General features: G+C 47.2%; 1 protein-coding gene across 1 annotated transcript in view; it reads left to right on the top strand.

The window, feature by feature from the left end:
* The window catches only part of SLC9A1 (solute carrier family 9 member A1), a 115,654-nt gene extending 102,605 nt beyond the window's left edge, over positions 1-13,049 (top strand). Inside the window, exons 8-12 of the mRNA XM_053268024.1 lie at positions 1,614-1,787; positions 2,586-2,700; positions 3,211-3,312; positions 4,166-4,238; positions 8,884-13,049. Coding sequence (XP_053123999.1) covers positions 1,614-1,787; positions 2,586-2,700; positions 3,211-3,312; positions 4,166-4,238; positions 8,884-9,212 — 793 coding nt within the window. The 3' untranslated portion in view covers positions 9,213-13,049. The remainder of the gene's footprint in view (positions 1-1,613; positions 1,788-2,585; positions 2,701-3,210; positions 3,313-4,165; positions 4,239-8,883) is intronic.
* Positions 13,050-20,220: the final 7,171 nt, after the last annotated feature.

The raw sequence follows: 20,220 nt of genomic DNA, 5'->3' as shown, positions 1-20,220 counted from the left end.
GAATGTAAGATGTAATACTGCACCCTGCTCCCCAAACGGCCCCCACATTCTGCACCCCAAAAGACATTCTGTGTTTGCTCATTGCACCTTAGCCCCCAACAAACAGTCACTCTCATCAGCTGCCCTCCCCCTCTTGAAGATGAATTGCCTGCTCAGCATTCTTTTCTAAAGGGGAATGGTCGCAGACTGGATTCTCAGATTAACAGCAGACTTTCTTCGTATCTGTTGTTGGTGTCTCCCTTTATGTTTCTTTTTAGATTGTGAGCCTTTTTGGACAGGGAATTACCATATCTATCTATCTATCTATCTATCTATCTATCTATCTATCTATCTATCTATGAAAACCTTTGCAAACTTTTGTAGAAAAGCAGTATATAAATATTGGTTGTGGTAGTGGCCTATAGCCACCAGACTAGCAGCCTTTGATGGACCTGTCCTCCATGCTTGCTACCACAAGACCGTCACTTCTCCCCAGACCAGCTCTAGCTAGCTCTACAGCATCGGGAACTTGCATTTCAGACTAGTGTTGCACTAGCCCAAGCCCTATTCAGAGATTATCTTGTATGAGTGTAGAGATGTCTGTACACTCATATATTGTACAAGCTTTGAATATAATGTGTGAAAAGGGCTATAGCTGTGCTTATGCAGCCCGTGGTGACCTTCCTGCTGGGAAACCCTGTCCACCCATCTGTTTACACTTCAAGGATTCTTTGTGCAAGAGCTGTGGAGGAGTGCTGGTCTTGTGGCCGCAAGCATGAATTGTCCTCCTTGCTTAGCAGGGTCCCCCTGGTTTGCTTTCAGATGGGCAACTGTTTCATGAGCACTGTCTGTCGTACGATCTGCCCCTTAGGGGATGGGGCCGTAGTTTGGTGGTAGAGCATCTGCTTTGGATGCAGAAGGTCCCAGGTTCAATCCCTGCCAGCATCTCCAGGTAGGGCTGGGAAAGACTCCTCTCTGAAACCTTGGAGAGCTGCTGCCAGTCAGGGTAGACAATACTGAGCCAGATTGGTCTGACTTGGCAGCTTCCTGTGTTCCTATGAGTGCAACAGCAATGTGATGTTTTTGTGGGTGCACAATTTGTTGTGCATGTACTTTGTCTGGATGTCAGCCATGAATTCTAGTCTCTGTGGGCTTTACTAATAAAACAGCTTGGGCCCAGGGTATTGAAAAGAGTGTCGTCTTCTTCAGTATTCCCATCACCTACTAAGATCTTTTGGAGATGTCTGCTGGCGGTTGCCTCCAGCATCTCTTGGGCCGACACAGGGCGAGGCCACTTCTATAGCTGCCCCGAGACTCTGGAATGAATTCCCTGTTGTTGTCAGAGTTTCCCCATCTCTGGTAGCCTTTAAAGGAGCTCTTGACCCATTTATTTAACCAGCTGTCGAATGGTCTTATTGTTATTACTGATGTTTAAAAATTATTTTGAACTGTTTTTATTAATTTGTTTCGACGGTTGCTTTATTGTTTTATTTTTTTGTAAACCGCCACGAGACACGAGTTTTGGGCCATTTAAAAATGCAATTGATTAGTTGAAACGAGCTGGATGATTGGTGTGATTGTGCTCTTATGCTGCTTTCCCTTCTCTCTCCATTTCTCATGTTGTTTCTGGAAAGGCTGAATCGTTTCAACAAGAAATATGTGAAGAAGTGCCTGATTGCTGGGGAGAGGTCGAAAGAGCCCCAGCTGATTGCTTTCTACCACAAAATGGAGATGAAGCAAGCCATCGAGCTGGTGGAGAGTGGAGGAATAGGCAAGATCCCGTCTGCTGTCTCCACAGTCTCTATGCAGTGAGTAACATCTTGGGCAGGAAGATGGGAATGTTCTCTTAGTAAAGAGAAAGAGTAGACATCCAAAAAAATCTTTTTCAAAGCCTACAAAATCTGTGACTAGAGGAATGGGATTAATAATAATTTAGCATTTGTACAGTGCTTGTGATTCTTCAAAGTAGGGATGTGCAGAACGTTCCAGCTTGGAACGGACTGCTTTGAGGGTTCCGTGTTTGGAGCAGAACACCCCTAAAAAGCTCGGAACAGAAAAGGCTTGTTCCAGTTGGAACATTCAGAGTGTTCCGACTTCTAAGTTAGTAGCGCTAACACGCTAGGCCGGCATTGCGAGCTGCCACCATGGCGCTCCGGCTGGCATCCCATGCCCCCACGGCACATCTCTGGAGTTCACCTAGCCTCCACATATGCACGGAGGCCATTTGTGTGGTCAGCAGCACATGCTGTCCAGATATCCCCCTTAGGGGATGGGCCCACTCTGGGAAGTGCATTTGAATGCTTGCATGCAGAAGGTTCCAAGTTCCCTCCCTGGCAGCATCTCCAAGATAGAGCTGAGAGAGACACATGCCTGCAACTTTGAAGAAGCCACTGCCAGTCTGGGTAGACAATACTGAGCTAGATCGACCAAGGGCCTGACTCAGTATAAGGCAGCTTCCTGTGTTCCTAAACTGTGCAGGTTGCGCCTTGACCAGTGGAAGCTGTATGCAAACCCCAATTCAGGCAAGGAAGTTAGAACACCTCGGATCCCTGGGATGTCCTCCTTTCCCCAAACTGTTGAGCTTTTCCTGCTCTCTTAATCCACAGGAACATCAACCCGAAAACCTTGCCTGTGGAACGCATCCTGCCAGCACTCTCTAAAGACAAAGAGGAGGAGATCCGGAAGATCTTGCGCACCAACTTGCAGAAAACCAGGCAGAGGGTAAGAATTAGGGGTGTGCACGGAACCGGCTGGTCTGATTTGGTTCGAGACCGGACCTGAACCGGACCAGGCCAGTTCGGTCTGGCACCCCCTTGGGTGCCGGACATCATGCCCAGGAGATGACATCATGCCCAGGAGAAGCAGAAGATCTTTCTCATTTAAAATTACCATGATTCAAATTTACTTATATGGTGGTAATTCAGTAAAATGAATAATGTTGGAAGTTAGAACCCTAAAAATTTCAAACTGTTCTTTTACTTCCTCTTTGCAAGGATATGAATAAAAAAATTCTACTGCATATATTTAATTTATTGAACATTCCTGTAAGTGTAATCTATGCAAACTGACTTTGCCCAGTTAATGATGGGCCTCACCTGCTTGTCTAATAACTGCCATCTGTGTGTCCGTTTGCCTGTGTGTGAAGATGAGAGAGAGAGAGAGAGAGAGAGAGAGAGAGAGAGAGAGAGAGAGAGAGAGCGAAAAACCAACCTCTGTTGAATCCCGTTCTAGCTGCGATCTTATAACCGGCACACCTTGGTGGCAGACCCTTATGAAGAAGCTTGGAATCAGATGTTGCTGAGGAGGCAGAAGGCTCGGCAGCTGGAACAGAAGGTGCGGTGATAGGAAGGCTGGAATTGGGTTGAGGAGGGCACCAGAGGAGGAAAGCTAGTTTTTCAGTGGCAAGAATGAATTTGTCCCCTTTGTTAAGCATTGCATTTGGCTGGGTGACTGCATATGAGTGTTCGCCTTACAGGATGGTGCCATTGCTTGGTGGTAGAGCATATGCTTTGCATGCTGGAGGTCCCAGGTTCGCTCCCTTGCAGCATCTCCAGGTAGGGCTGGGAGAGACTCTGGCCTGAAACCTTGGAGAGGCTGCTGCCAGTCAGTGTAGACAATACTGAGGCAATACCAATGGTCTGACTCACATAAAGCAACTTCCTGTGTTCCTAAGCCAGTCTCTGTGATGGCCTCTGACGTTCCAAACAGTAGACTGGCAACTCTAGAATCAGCGTAGTCCCTGGAACTCGAACATTCCCAGTTAAAAGATGACAGAGCAAGGTCTTCTCAATCTTGGGTCCCAGATGATGTTGGCCTTTAGCCATTGTCACCGGGGATGGTGGGAGTTGTAGTCCAACAACATTTGGGCCAAAGGCCATTGTGATGGGAGCCAACAACATCTGAGGACCCAAGTTTGAGCATCCCTGCTATAGAGCTACAGAAACCCAGTGCAACTGAGCCAGATGAAGAGGAGTATTTGGGGTGGGGTGAGAAAGAAGGCAGCTCCTCCAAGTATTAGCTGTGTAGTAAGAGGCAGGTGTTTCAAAAAGAGGAGGCTGGAGGTAAGAGATAAGAGAAGAGCATTGCATTTGGATGGGTGACTGCATATGAGTGCTGTAAGGTCTCCATCAAGGTCTCCAGGGTGATGAAGACCCCTTCATGAGCAGCCCCATGTTTCTGATTCCAGATCAACAACTACCTGACAGTCCCGACACATAAAATCGACTCACCGACCATGTCGAGGGCACGGATTGGCTCAGGTAAGGATACAAGGCTGCTGCCACTTACAGACACTAGGAATTGGTCGCCAGACCATGTGGGAAACTGGGGGGGCAAAGTTTCCAGCTGGTGCTGTGGCACTTGACCCCAATTGTTTGCACTCCATGCATCTTGCTTCAGTGGTGTGATGTGCTTATTCCTTATGACCCACCTGTGGGAGGTCCAAAAGGGACTCAGAAGTGTGTTTTAATGCAATTCTGAGCCCCACCACTCAGGGGGATGTTAAGGCAGTAATAGGTTGCTGATCCTGCATGTATCTCTGGTAGCCCACTTCTCAGAACAGGATCCACTCAGCACTGAAACCTACTATGCAGTTGCGACCTTAAAATATCATCGATTGAAATTCGGAGGCCTGATAGCCCAAACATTCTGCCAAGAAAAGCTGGATATTATGACCTGCATAAAATATGCAAATTAAGCACATTCACAGATTTCCTGTTCTGCAGGATCTAATTAGCTCCTTCTGCTAAACATAGGAGAGGCAGTAAGTCCTGCAGGACACTGGAAATCCTGCTTCGTATGCACGTGTCTTCTTGGCTTCTGAGATATTACCAGCCATTATCTGTCTTCTAAGCCTCTCTTCAGAGTCATAAGGGCTAGCAACCTGTTTTTATAATCTAAACCAAGAAGATAGCTGAGAATCTCAAAATGGTGATTCCCTAGCCACCACATTGTGCCCTTGGTCCTTTTAGAGTGTACATAGTTCTGTTTAAAGTCAAGAAACAAAGAACACACACATGTAGCCAAAACACAGAAACTGAACTAAAATAATAATAATAATAATAATAATAATAATAATAATAATAATAACTGGCAATTGTTTAGAATACAGAAAGTTTAGCATCGAGACTCTGCACTCTCAATGTGTAGGTTTGAAATGGGTTTTCTGGGGGCATTTCTGATAGGGGTTGTGAGAGGCTAGAGGGTCCAATATGTCTGTGACATGTGGGGTTGGTAGGAATAGTACGCTGAGTGACAAGGTGCAATGCAAAGCTACCAAGTCAGGTCACTCCTGGCTTTGGAGTCTTAAGAATGCTACAGCTAGATTCTCAGGGTTTCTTTCTTCGGCTTCCATGAGGACTGGAAGCCTTGCAAACACATGTGAGTTCCTCAGAACTTTGTCACAGACTGTAGGGTGATTCGATCAGCATTGAGTAGGAGAAGCCTCCGACCCTAATTCAAGGGTCAGAGCATTGCCGTGAGAATTCTACAAGCAAGTAGGAGTAGGAGGAGATTATAGCTTGTGAGCTGGGCACAGAAGCATTGGGCAGGGGAGTGCTTTCGCTCCACCTTCACTCTGGAGTTGGGTACAAGTTCTGGGCTCCCTGCTGCCACCTGCCTCCGTACCCAGCTTGCAGACAAACTCCCCCCACCTCCTCCCTTGTGTGTAGAATTCTCATGATGGCCAATGGGGAGCGTGCACAGCTTCCAAATTAGTTCGGAAGCTTCTCCTACCCGAATGCCCATCATGAGAACAGCCCTTGTATCTGTGTCCCAGGTGTGTGTTTACCTACATCACTGAAGCCTTGTGGAGTTTAGATCCTCTTGGTGGTTGACGTTTGGTGTGAAATCCAGCACAGGAAAGTTGGAAGTGGAGAGGACAGCAGAGGTGCCCTAGCTAGCGGGTGCGGTGGTGGGGATGAGACAGAAGCCTCTCAACCCGCTGCCCCAGGCAATCCAGACCACAGTGTGCCACAAGTGAGCAGGAGAGGAAAGGGTGCATCATACTTGGGGACCCTGCATAACAGAAAGGCCCTGGTCCAGGTGACATTTGGATGTGAACCAAGTTGCATGTGATGCAGCAAGTCAGAAATTCCAGAGAGTTTCTAGCCCAGGGGTTACCAACTATGAGTCTCCAGCAGCTTTCCCCCTAACAGGAATTCTCAGATGTTGTTGACTACAACTCCCATAATCCCAGCTATAATGATTTTTGCTTGGGGATTCTGAGAGTTGTAGTCAACAACGTCTAGGAATCTCTGTTAGCAGGAACACTAGTCTCCAGCTCTGTTGCCAGATTTGTCTTTTTTAAAGCCAAATTTTGGGTTACGGCCCATTTGACTCACGAGTATACCCCTGAGATTCTGGCCATGTTGGCCTACAATTCCCATCATCTCCAGGCACAGTGAGAGAAGAAGGTGGTTGTGGCTGGAGATGATGGGAATCACAGTCCAACGACATCTAGCCAACATGATGGGAGTCGTAGGCCAACAATCCCTGGCAATGATGTGTAGGTCAACCATGTATAGTCCAACAATGTCTGGCCAGAGGATGGGAATTGTAGGCCAACCAGGTCATTGTGGGTGCAGATGAATGAGAGCTGTAGTTCAACCACACCTGAAGTTGATGGGAGTTGGAGTCCAACACCTTCTAGTCGAACATTATAGGAGCTGTAGTCCAGCAACAACAGGAGATTATGGAAGTTGTAGGCCAACAACGTCTGGCCAGAGAATGGGAGCTGTAGGCCAGTATGGAACCCAAGGTCATTGTGGCTACAGTTGATGGGAGTTGTAGTCCAGCAACATCTGGGACCCAAGATTAGGAACCCCTGCTCTAGCCAATCAGAACAGGTGATTATCCCCTCCTGATCCTCAGTACAGCCTTCTGATGTTAAGAGTAAAGCAAAATCCACCCAGCAAGCCTCTCCAAGGTACGGTGGACCTAACAGATCCCTGTTAAGGATTGTTCTCCTTTTAGCTTTGTCTTGTGCCTCTTCTTTCTTCATCAGACCCTTGCCTATAGATAGGACCGCTGCTTCTCTTCCTTCAAAGGTAATGGAACCAAACCCAGACATCCCCTGCTGTGATGTACACTAGCCTACTCCTTTTCCTGAACCAAGAATGAACCCCAGCAGTCCTGTATCCCCAGCTTAGTTTCCTCTACCCATCCCCATTCCCGACAACTGTTCATTTTGTAGACACTGTAAGGTTCTGTGTCTTTCTGTACTGGTGAATTTAAGTCCTTCCTAAACTGTGTGAGACCTCATTATGTGCTGTGATAAATTTAATATGGAACCAAAGGCTGCTGTGAACCCAAACTACAACACCCACACGGAGGAGACTGTCTGTTGAGTCGCTGCCTGATTCACTTGTCCCCGTCCTACCTCACTTCAGTCAGCTTCCACTAGGAAGTGCTAAACCTCCTGTGACCTCACATAGGAGGCTGTCCATTGAGTCTCTGCCTGATTCACTGGTCCCAGACCTGCGTCGTTCCAATCAGTTTCTGCTAGGAGGTGCTAAATCTCCTGTGACTTAGTGGTGCACTTGTGCCCAGTGAAGAGAAGGGGGCAGAATGACCCACTTTACAGCAATCCCTGCCTGTTTTCTGTCTCTGTGTGAGTCGCTGATCTGCCAAGCAACTTTTAGTTCCAAGACCTGGAGGATGGCGAGATGGGTTGGGGTGAAGACTAGTAATTCTTCAACTGATGCCTACTCAGACAAAACCTTTTCAGATTGTCAGAGCATGGAGGAGCAGACCCTTGGTTTTAATTTTTTTTATTTTTTAAAAATGGATGTCGGGATGCCATGCTACCTGGTTGCCTGGGTGGCCCTGTGGAGTCTGGAGAAGGGCGTGGCATCCCTCCTGTGGGGCTTCCGTTCCCTTCAGGGGGCAGTAGGGGTGAGAAGGGTCCCGGCCGGCCGAGTCCCAGTGGGGCTGAGAGGGCAAGGCAGGGAGATCAGCAGAGAACAGCTCCAGGGAGCTCCAGCTAGGTTGGGCGGGGCAGGAAACAGGAAGTGAAGTCAGGAAGGGGGTGGGGCTAGGAGTAGGCTTTGAGCCCTGGCAGCTCTGCACTGGGGCTTTTAAAGACAAGGCAGTCGATGATGAGGGGGCTGCTTCTGAGTATGGGAGCCGGGAGTTCCCCAGGAGAGGGAACTGGCTGAATGCAGGAGGAGGACTCAGGTGACAACCTTTCTCCTCCCCTGGCTGTTCATGAGGCTGGCCTCTTCTGTGCCTACCCAGTCATTCTGGAGTTCAAGATAGGGATGTGCACGAACCAGTTTGCAGGCCATGTTGGAGGCCTGCAAACCGGTTCGCAGGTCCGACGAACCGTCGGCGGGTGGGTGGGTGTTCCTTTAAGGACGGGGGGGGGGGTGTACTTACCCCTCCCGCCACTTTCCCCCCTCCGGCGCTCTGGTATTTTAACAAAAACTTTGAGGCGGCAGCATTCCTCCCTGCCGCCCCTGCCCCCTTCTTGGTGCCCAAATCCGGAAGTAACACGGGTGCATGCTGCTGCCGCATGCGTCACGCTTGTCACTGTGGTGTGTGTGGCGGCGCGTGCAGCGGCGGGCGCATGTGCCCATGTTACGTCCGGATTTGGGCACCAACAAGGGGGCAGAGGCGGCAGGGAGGAACGCTGCCGCCCCGAAGATTTTGCTAAATACCAGAGCGCCGGAGGGGGGAAGTGGCGGGAGAGGTAAGTACAACCCCTCCGCCCTTAAAGGAACACACACACACACCCTGGCGTCGGACCGTGCCTACGCGGTCCGTGCACATCGCTAGCTCAAGAAGGGCCAGGAGCCCACCTCGTCCCTTGGGAGTCTGACAATGGAGTCTCTGCTCTCAACACTGGCCCCCTCCCTCTTGTCTGCTCCTCCCTTAACTTGTCCTATCCTTCCTCTCCCTCACCAGACCCCCTCGCATATGACCCCAAACCGGACTCTGAGAACCTCCCCATCATAACCATCGACCCTGCGTCCCCGCAGTCCCCGGAGTCCGTCGAGCTGGTGAACGAGGCGCTGAAAGGGATGAGCCGCCTGCCGCCCTCCCCGGAGGAAGAGGAGGACGAGGAAGGGCTGGTGATGCGCGCCAAAGAGCCCTCCTCCCCAGGCACAGATGACGTGTTCACCCCTGGCGCCGGTGACAGCCCCAGCAACCAGCGGATGATGCGGTGCCTGAGTGACCCTGGGCCGAGGCCAGACCCCGAGGAGGGCGAACCCTTCATCCCCAAGGGCCCGTGAGCCCCACATGCACTACTAGACCTGGCCTGTAGGGGGAGCTTTCTGCACACACATCATGGGCTCCCTCCTTTTTTCTTTTTCTTTTTCTTTTTAAACTTTCTCTGTTGCTCTCTCCTGACTCTTATTTTTGCTCTTCATCTTGGAAGCTGCATTTCTTTGCTGGGAGGTAGGAATTAGAATGGTTCCAGACAGAATGCTTCTCATGTCAGCTGGGCAGCTTTGCAGAAGGAGTAGCAGGTGTAGCGGGCAACGGAATGCCTTGTCTGGAAAAAATGCCAGTCTGGCCACCATTCAAGGGGCTTCTTCTCCAGGATATGGGGTGTGCTTTGCCCCACTGCTGTAGGGCCAAGGGACTGTTCTCATTTGAGCACCCGAAACCTCTCCATTTGCACTTCCGAGTAGCACTTTCCCCCCTTTTCTTTCCTTCCAAACACACTGGAGAAGCCGAAGAGATGTTGGTTCACCTTGCCTTGGGAGTCTGAGGCCAGCTGATGTGTCCTGAGTGCGAGTCCCTCTGTTTTGCATTATTGCAAGCCGACAGCAAGGAAGATGCATCCGAGGCAAGTGGTGCAGCTGGACTCCTGGCCTTGGGCTTCCTGGGAGTTTGAGCACAGCTTCATTTTTGGACCACTCGGGCTTTAGTTTGTCCTGTCTTAGAGCTGACATGAGCCCAGCCCCTCCACTCTTTAAGGTCCTCAGTGTCTGAGCCATTGTCACTTTAAATCTGGTCGTGATTTGTCTTTTGTTTTCTTAAGTGCTTCTGGCCCAGAAAAAGTTTGGTATTGTAGGTTCTTGGTGGTGCCTGGTGTCTCCCCTGCTCTAACCTCAGATGCCACTTAAGTCCTAGGAGGTGACCAGGTGAAAGCTGCCACTCCAAAGGCTTGTTCACATGACTGTTAAGGGGGTAGGGCAGATGTCCTACCCACGCTCGGGAGCTGCGTGTGCTCCTGGTTTTTGGTTGTGCGTGGCTGAAAAGCTGGTTCAGAGGAGGGGGAAGTGATTGTGTGGAAGGCAGGTACAGGCTCTGATAGCATTGTCCTACCCAGGAGCCTGCACCCTCCGCCCACAGGATTGCTTTCCCCTCCTCAAATCTAGCTTTTATCACATACGACCAAAAATCTGGAGTGCACACAGTTCCCAAAGGTAGGTAGGATACTTGTCCTACTCACTTAGTTGTCTTTTTTTCTCTAAATCATTTTATTAAAAACAACATGATATCACAAATCACATAGGACATAATATCACATAATATCTCATACACTTTAGCTTCCTAAAAATCAGGTCTTCATTATTAATATCAATGTTACCAATCCAGAATAATAACCCAGATGAATCTAAGCATTTTACCAAAAAACCCACATCTTTCCAAATCTGAATATAACAAGCAGGCAAGACTTTGCTGCAAATTCTTTAATTACTAAAAAAAAAAAAAGATCTTGCCAAATCGCAAAAAATTAATATGGTTTTGATTGTCCCATGCAGCAAATGGATTAATTTCTCAGCTGTAGCTATAAACCAAAGCTTGATATGCCACTCATCTGAAGATGAAATCCCATGTTTCCAGTTTTTAGTTATCACCATTCTGGCTGCATGTGAATTTACCAACTCCTTAGATTGTATTACGTTGTTGCCTGCCCACTTAATGGTCGTGTGAACAAGCCCCAAGTATTAGTCTGTGAATTTCTTTTTCTAATTTCAGAAAGCCAGCAAAAATGTACTCTAGCATTCAAACCTAAAGTCTCCTGTTCTTATTTCCCCCCAGTCGGTTATGTGAAATGGGGAAGTTTGCTCCTATGCTTTGGTGCTGAGGACCAACTTTTCACCAGCTCCGGTAATCATGTGGGCAGGTTGTGTGAGTGCTAGCAGACCAACTCCCTTGTGGGACATCACCCAAATGCGCTTCAATCCCTCCCGCGTGTCTAAATCAGTACAGGATGCATCTTCTCCACTGATCACCTCTCCATTTCCCCCTTCTTTGGAGCAGTACCACCTGCTCACCTGATGAGGTAACATTTCTTTTTAAATGCACACTCACATACAAGAGCATTTTGCCGACCAAAGATTTAACAGGTAGTTGTACATATAGGGTAGCTGGTTCTCCCCCCCCCACTTTCCTTTCTTTTTTTTTAAACACAGGGTATATATTTCTTAAAAGGTGACTTAAATTATTCCACAAAGGGCATTGGGATGTTAAAAATGAAGCTCACCCCACCTGCTCCATCCGGGGCAGAAATACTTCACACCCTCTAGAGAAAAGCTTTAATAATATTTTTTGCTGCCTATAAATGGAAAGCATGAGGCCTCCAAGGCAGCTGGGGTGGGCCTTACCTATTTTCGCAATAGCTGGTGCAGAGAAGACAGCCCTCCCACAGATGCCTGCCTCAGCAGCTGCATCCCTGGCACTGGCTTCCAACCCATTATTTCCTTCTAAGCTCCTCTCAGCCCAGCTTCTCACCTGCCTACTAGACTGTGTGTTCTCTCACTTTTCTCCAGGCTTCATTCTCCAGAGAGCACTCTCTAGTTCTCTCCCACAGTGGGCATCACTCTCTTAAAGAAGGTGCTAGACTTTCTCCCTTAGTTGATCCTTTCTCCTCCTGATCACTTCCACTATGCACCACCATCCGGAGCATCTGAGAATACACAGCCTGGTCCACACAGTTGTTTGACTCCAGGTTTAATGGTGGTTACTGATATTAGCGTGATTGTGTGAACCCAGGTCAAGCTGAGTTACAACCTGAGATGAATGTAAGAATCCCACCTCAGCATGGGTTCACACAGTCATGCTAATGTTGGTAACCCACATTAAACCAAGATTCGAACGATTGTGTGAATGAGGCCCCTGCCTTACAGAGTTTTGCAATATGGGTCTCCAAAAGAGGGTGGGGCCCCATTCCTACTGCGTCTTACCCTGGGGCGATATATATCCATAGAGTTCAGGGGTTCCTAACCTATGGTATGCCAAATATTGCTGAACTACAACTTCCATCACCCACAGCTACAATTTATTGTGGCTGTGGATGATGAGAATTGTAATTTGGCAGCATCTGGAGTACCACAGGGTCAGGAACCCTTGATCTAGTTATTCTGAAGCGGGTTGATTTTTAAGGAGGGGCGTGTGTGTGTGTGTGTGTGTGTGTGTGTGTGTGTGTGGTGGTAAGGTTGAGAGAGGCTGTGCATGCATATGGGTTCTACACTTTTTAACATCCACACTGAATGTTGTGCGTCTGTTCCCAGAAGTCATTTCAAAGGCTCCGCTCTCTCTGGAGCCATGCTGGTGCCTGCTGACCTTTCCCCAATAGTTCTTTGCCTCCCTCCACCCCCTTAGGGGGCATTTCTGCTCTCTGCCCCTGTGCCGTGCCTTTTAGCCATACAGTGTCTGCCTGCGCAAAATGGTGTCGTGATTGGCTGCTCTGTACATCTGGCAACCCCGGACCACTGCCCAGAGGGCTCAGCTTGGCCCATTGAATTGCTCTCTGTGCATCCAGCCATCCAAAATAGTGACTCCCCCTCCAGCGCGTGCGCACACACACACACACACCCTCCAGAGGGTAAGAGCTGCAAGCGGCACAGGTGAGAGAGGGGCTGAGCGGTGGGAGGGGACCCCTCTCTCTCGTCCCCACGACTTCACACGCTCTCCATGGACCATGGGCCTTGCTGTTGCTCTCTGCTTCAGGCAGTGCGGAGGAGACCAGTCTGCAGTTGCCTGTATGTGCTTTCATGTACAACACACTTGTCTCCGGCAGGAGCAGTTAAAGCAATGAAAACTATTGTACAAAAAGATGTGTAAAGAGAGTCTTTTTACATAAATATTCTAATAAATGAATGTTTAAATTTTTAGTGGGCTGTGATGATTTTATTCATTTTAACACCTATTTCGACCCCCATCACATCACAAATGCTGGCAAGACGAGGTTTTTTTCCTAGTTCTTGTTTGTAAAAAATGGAGGGATCACCTTGGGTTCAGAGTCATTTGGGGGGTGGGGGGTAGGGTTGTGCTTTTTTTCTGGTTTTTGTTTGTTTGTTTGTTTGTTTGTTTGTTTGTTTGTTTGTTTGTTTTTTGCCCAAATCTGAAACACCCCAATTTTGTTCTTTGTTTGAAATTGCAAAATCTGAATCCAAAATGTTTTGGATTAAAAAAAAAAAAAAAAACAGCCCTGGGGCAAAACTAGTGGGTGGGGGTGGTAGTGCCCAATGGGTGGAAGCTACCACCCAAATTTCAGAGGAGTTTTGGTGAATTTTTGAAGTTTAATATGTTTCCCATAGGGAATAATGGAGGTTTCAGCAAAAGTATAGCTTCATGTTGGTGGGGGTAGGGGTGGCCCAGAACAGAGTAGGGTGGGTGGTAGTGCCCAGTGGGGGCAAGGAAGCTGCCAGAATTATTTCAAAGGAATCGGACAGAGGGCTGATTTTTAAAGATTAGATGGAGTTTACGCGTCCTTAAAGTTCTTCCCATAGGGAATGATGGAGGTTTCAGCAGCCCCATAACTGCACTTGGGGGGCACCGGGGAGCAAGTGGTGGTGTAGAGCACATAGGGTGCCAACCACCCCCTTGGGTTGCTAACCACCCGCATGGGTTCCGTTGTTTCTGAGATGTTTTGAGTGTAGATTCTCTGGTAGCATATAAGAGTGGATTCATGGTTTGTCGTTGAAAATCTTATATACTACCAGAGAATCTACACTCAGAACACCTCAGAAACAACAGAACCCAGCAACCCATGGGTTAGCAACCCATGGGGGTGGCAGGCACCCTATGTGCACTACACCACCACTCGCTCCCGGCCACCCCAGTGCCCCCCAGGTGGAGTTATGGGTCTGCTGAAACCTCCATTATTCCCTGGGGGGGGGGAACCTTAAAGATGCGTAAACTTCAACAATTCCTAAGAAATCAGCCCTTTGCCTTATTCCTTTGGAATCTGGGTTGTGGGAGGCACCCCTTGGGGCAGAGAGGAGAGCTGGTTTTGTGGTAGCAGGCATGACTTGCCCCATAGCTAAGCAGGGTCTGCCCTGGTTGCATATGAATGGGAGACTTAACGTGTGAGCACTGCAAGATATTCCCCGCAGGGGATGAAGCTGCTCTGGGAAGAGCAGAAGGTTTCAAGTTCCCTCCCTGGCTTCTCCAAGATAGGGCTGAGAGAGATTCCTGCCTGCAACCTTGGAGAAGCCGCTGCCAGTCTGTGAAGACAATACTGAGCTAGATAGACCAATGGTCTGACTGATCTGCACACTGGAAGGGCCGGAAATTCACACGGATGTCAAAACTCAAAATGGAGACTGAAGGAGAAAGACTTTTCGTGATTGCAAAATGGAGTTCCAAAACAGCCGAAACAACAAAACATTTTGTATCTGAAACAGGGACATTTTGATTCGGCTACAAAATTTTATGTTTTGCGCATTGGGTGTTTTGTTTCGGCTACAAAACAGCTGAAATTGCACAAAACGTTTTGGCACAAAACGTTTTGTATCTGAAACGAAACACACACCCCTAGTGGGTGGTTAAATGACCTGTATTTATCCTCTACCTTTTAAGGCATCGCCTTACATACAGAGTCACCTTCCATTTGGTATACCGGTAGCACAACATGGGCTGTGTATATTTGGGGTGGAGAACCAGTCTTCCGGTAGTGAGTACGGATTGTCCTCTTTACTAAGCTGGATTCACCTTGGTTTGAAGTTGGATGTGCTTGCTTTGGCAGCATATAATTTTGATGGGTGATAATACACTTGTTGGAGTGTATATAGCCTGGGTTAAAAAATCCACATTTTGCATTGGGTTCACCACCCCACCAAACTTAGAATTTGTAGTAAACTCACCCAGGTAAAGCCTGCTGTCTGACAATGCTCCATGTCACCTTAAGCAGGAAAATGCTTGACTAACAAGCAGAAGATTGCCAGTTTGAATCCCTGCTGAAACACCTATATCGGGCAGCAGTGATATAGGAAGATGCTGAAAAGCATCATCTCATACTGCGTAGGAGGAGGCAATGGTAAACCCCTCCTGTATTCTACCAAAGAAAACCGCAGGGTTCTGTGGGCACCAGGAATCACAATCGACTTGACGGCACACTTTACTTTACCTTAGAGCTAGAAAAGATTCCTTCCTCAATCTTGGGAGATCTGTTGCCACTCAGTGTGGGCAATACTGAGCTAGAAGGACCAATGGTCTGTAAGACAGATTTCTATGTTCTTATATTCATAACCTTGCATGCATTTGGAGGCAGTGATGCGGAATTTATTTTAAAATTTGCAGTGCCCTAAATGGCTTGCAATTAATTTCAGCATGGTGACTTATATTTAGTCAATAAAAGTACACTATGTCATCTTCACACACTGTGTAAATAACTCAAAAGCATCCCCCCGCCATAGGCAAACATAATTGAATTGAAAATTTAATGTAGTAGAAAGATTACATTCAAAGTTTTACTGGGAAACTATTTTATTAGAATGCTGCTAAATATTTTAAGATCCAACAGCGCAGTAGTATACACTGCCCTTGTGTTTGTTTAAATTCAGTCCTCTCCAAATGAAGGCATGGAAAACAGCAGTTTTCAGACCAATTTTAGCAAGCTCAGAGTTGTGAATAAAGTATATATAGAACAGGAATGCATTCCCTACCAGGAGTCACAGGAAAAAAGAGACCTACAATTTTGAAACTGCCCACTTTTGACTAGTTGTGTATTCATTCATTATATTAGTCATTGTGTTCATGAAACATACTTTTAGGATGGAAAATTGTCTGCAGAAAAAGATAAAATAATTCTTCCTTCCATCACTGCTTGGAGGTACTGTTTTATTTTCTTTGTATATACTGTAATGGAGTTGTTTCTAATAAAATTGTGTAAAGCATCATGCACAGTTCAAAAGAGCCATAGAAATTGTATCACTTAAAAACAATTCAGCAATAAAAAGTGCATGTAATAACAGCTGAGATTAGCAATCATTTTAGTTATTATAGTTTTGGTAAATCAATCAATCAATCAATATATACTTTGTTTTTTTGGTGGGGGGTGCGCAGAGCAGAGCTGCTCTTGCTTATCTGAGGGAATGAGGAGGTTCAGAGCCATTTGTGCCCAAAGCATACATGTTCACTTGTTCCTTGCTCTGCCATATTCTTTGGTCAGACTGGTTCTGTGACCTGATATCCACTCCTATCCAGGCAATATGCAGATCCAGATGGCCTGGTCTTCTTCACCATCATGGGGTGGGAAGCTGGCCTTGCGGGAGGAGCATGAATTGCCCCCTTTGCTAAGCAGGACTCACTCCAGTTGCATTTAGATGGGCAGAAACATGTGAGCGTTGTCTGCTGTAAGATATTCCCTCTAGGGAATGGGACTGTAGCTCATTGGCAGAGTCTGCTGTCTGTGGTGGGCTACCTCCATCTGGTCTGGTGTCCTTTGGCTACCTCCAGCCCCAGAGGCAAGAGGCCTCTCAATCCCAGTTGCAGGGGAGCAACAGCAGGGGAGGGCCTGCCCTCATCTCTTGCCTGTGGGCTTCCCAAGGGCATCTGGTGGGCCACTGTGGGAGACAGGATGCAGTTGGGCCTTGGGCCAAGATAGGCCTTGGGCTTGATCCTGCTGGGCTGTTCTTATGTTCTCATCTGCATGCTTGCATGCAGGAGATATCAGGTTCACTCCCTGGCATGTCTAGGTAGGGCTGGGAGAAGCTCCGGCCTGCAACCTTGGAGAGCCACAGCCAGTCTGTGTAGACAAGACAAGTCTGTGTCTTGTCTGCACAGACTGGCAGTGGCTCTCCAAGGTTGCAGGCTTGTATTGTCTACACAGGACCAATGGTCCGACTCGGTATATGGCAGCTTCCAATGTGCTAATGTACCTTCCAATAATTCTCTGAGCGGCGCAGTGGGGAAATGACTTGACTAGCAAGCCAGAGGTTGCCAGTTTGAATCCCCCCTGGTGTGGGGAAACACCTATATTGGGCAGCAGCGATATCGGAAGATGCTGAAAGGCATCATCTCATACTGTGTGGGAGGAGGCAATGGTAAACCCCGCCTCTATTCTACCAAAGACAACCGCAGGGCTCTGTGGGCGCCAAGAGTCAACACCAACTCGATGGCACAACTTTACTTTACTTTACTGGGTAAATACCAGCAGCAGGAAGGGAGTTGCTGTTCCCATTCTTCTACAGAAACAATCTTCTTCATAAACAATCATATGCTCAAAGCTGCCACCATCCCAACACATGCCATACATTACATGAGCAGGAGGGGGCAGGCTTCCTCCTTGAACTGTTTTCCCAGCAAGAGTGCTCTAGGAATATTACAGAGGCATCGGATCCTGAGCTATATCAGACAGCTGCAAATTCCAGATGCTGTAGAATCAGGCAGAGCTCGGCCTCTTGCCCATTTCCTTCTTTCCCTAGGGTAGCTGTTCCCAACCTTGGGGTTGTAGTCCAGCGACACCTGCAGACCCAAGTTTGAGAACCCATGCCCTAGTGCAGAGATTCTCAACGTTGGGTCCCCCCAGATGTTATTGGACTTCAGCTCCCATAATCCCCAGGCCCAGTGGCTTTTGGCTGGGGATTATGGGAGTTGAAGTCCAATAACATCTGGGGACCTAACGTTGAGAATCCCTGCCCTAGTGGACTGAGCAGGACATCTTTGTATCGCAGATCCATTCATATTCAGAAATACAGAAATGTCTTAAATAAATAATAAAATAAATAAAAATACGATGCTGTGTTTGTAACTCAGTGATAACTCAGTGTAACTCAGTGACTCAGTTTTGCATGCAGAAGGTCCCAGGTTCGATTCCTGGCTCCCCCAGTTACGTCTGGGAAAGATCCTGATTTGAAACCTTGGACTGTGACCGCCAGTCTGAATAGGCATCATTCATTTGTGTTTTTACATGTACACCCTGCTTTACCTCCAATAATTCCAGAGCAGTCTACATGGTTATATTTATCCTCACAACGACCCTTTGAGGTAGGTTAGGCTGAGAGAGCAGTGGCTCAGAGTCACCCACTGAGTTTCATAGCTGAATGGGGATTTGAACTCGAGTTTCCCCAGTTCCAGTGTAATATATGAACCATTAAACTACACTGGCTAGATGAGTGAGCTAGATGGACCCAATAGCCTGACTCATTGGAAAGGAGGTTCCTATGCTCCCAAGCTGCCTTCAGTGGTAGAGCATGTGTTTTGCATGCGGAGAAAGCTCCACTCCTCTACCCTAGGAAAGCTGGTCTTCTGGTACCAAGCAGGAATGGTCCCCTTTGCTAAGCAGGGTCTGTCCTGGTTTGCATTTGAATGGGAGACCACATGTGTGAGCACAGCAAGATATTCCCCTTAGGGTATGGGGGCCACTCTGTGAAGAGCAGAAGGTTCCAAGTTCCCTCCCTGGCATCTCCAAGACAGGGCTGAGAGAGATTCCTGCCTTCAACCTTGGAGAAGCTGCTGCCAATCTGTATACATGCTGAGCTAGATGGACCAATGGTCTGACTCTGTATAAGGCAGCTTCCTATGTCCCTATATCATTCAGGTCATTGATCCATTGAGCCCAGGATATTCTCCTCTAAGACAGAAAGTCTTTCCCACCTCTGCTAGCTGGGATTCTTTCAGTGGGTGATTTTGAGGTCTACACTAAATAAATAAATAAATAAATAAATAAATAAATAAATAAATAAAGCTTATTTGATTATGATGATTGATTGATTGATTAAGTGCCATCAAGTTGGCATTGACTCTTAGCGACCACATAGATAGATTCTGTCCAGGATGATCTGGCTTCAACTTGGCCTTTAAAGGTCTCTCAGTGGTGCATTCATTACTGTCATAATTGAGTCTATCCACCTAGTCGTCGTCTTCTTCTCTTTCCTTCAAATTTTCCCAGCATTATGGACTTCTCAATTGAGCTGGGTCTTTGCATAATGTGTCCCAAGTATGATAGTTTGAGCCTGGCCATTTGTGCCTCGAGTGAAAATTCTGGATTGATTTGTTCTATGATTCATTTGTCTGTTTTCCTGGCTGTCCATGGTATCCTCAAAAGTCTTCTCCAGCACCCAAGTTCAAAAGCATCAGTGCTTTTTCTGTCTTGCTTCTTCAATTGGTTTCCGGGCAAAATACAAAGTGCTAGTTATAACTTATAAAGCCCTAAATGGCTTAGGCCCTGGGTATTTAAGAGAGCATCATCTTCACTATGAGCAACAACACCCATTGAGGTCATCTGAGGAGGTCCATCTCCAGTTACCGCCAACCCGTTTGGTGGCTACACAGAGACAGGCCTTCTCAGTTGCTGGCCCGAGATTCTGGAATGCACTCCCTGCTGAGATACGATCCTCCCCATATCTGGCAATTAAAAAAAAAAAAACCATCTGAAAACCCATCTTTTTACCCAAGCTTTCCCAGTTTTTAAAAATTGTCTGTTTTAATTTTATGGTTGATTTTAAATTGTTGAATTGTTTTAAATATTTATATGTGTTTTAATTGTTTTATGTTGACCGTCCAGAGACAAAAGTTTGGGCAGTATGGAAGTTTGACTGATAAACAAACAAACAAACAAACAAACACAAATAAATAAAATAAAGTCCAGCTTTCGCATCCATAGAGTGGTAGGTATAGACATGTCACAGCATCTAAATATCCTTTCCAAGGCCTTCATTGCAAGTGCTAGTTTGCGGCGTATTTCTTGACTGCTGGATCCTTTACTGTTGATGGCCAATCCTAAAAGGCAGAAGCTATCCACCACTTCAGTGTCTTCATTATCAATTCTGAGGCTGGTTGCTGTACCTGTTGTCATTAGTTTAGTCTTCTTTACATTTAGTCGTAATCCCATTTTTTTCAGTGTTCCTTGACTTTCATTACTAGAGCTTACAGATAATCCACATTCTCAGCTATCAGAGTGGTGTCATCAGCGTAGCACAGGTTATTGATGTTTCTTCCTCCAACTTGAAAACCACACTCATCTTCTTCCAATCCAACTTCTTTCAGTATATATTCAGCATATAAACTGAATAAAGAAGGATAAAGTATGCAGCCTTGTCATACTCCTTTGCTGATCTG

Source organism: Hemicordylus capensis, chromosome 7, assembly GCF_027244095.1.
Source record: "Hemicordylus capensis ecotype Gifberg chromosome 7, rHemCap1.1.pri, whole genome shotgun sequence".
NCBI classification, from domain to species: domain Eukaryota; kingdom Metazoa; phylum Chordata; class Lepidosauria; order Squamata; family Cordylidae; genus Hemicordylus; species Hemicordylus capensis.
This window is presented reverse-complemented; position numbering and strand designations above follow the sequence as displayed.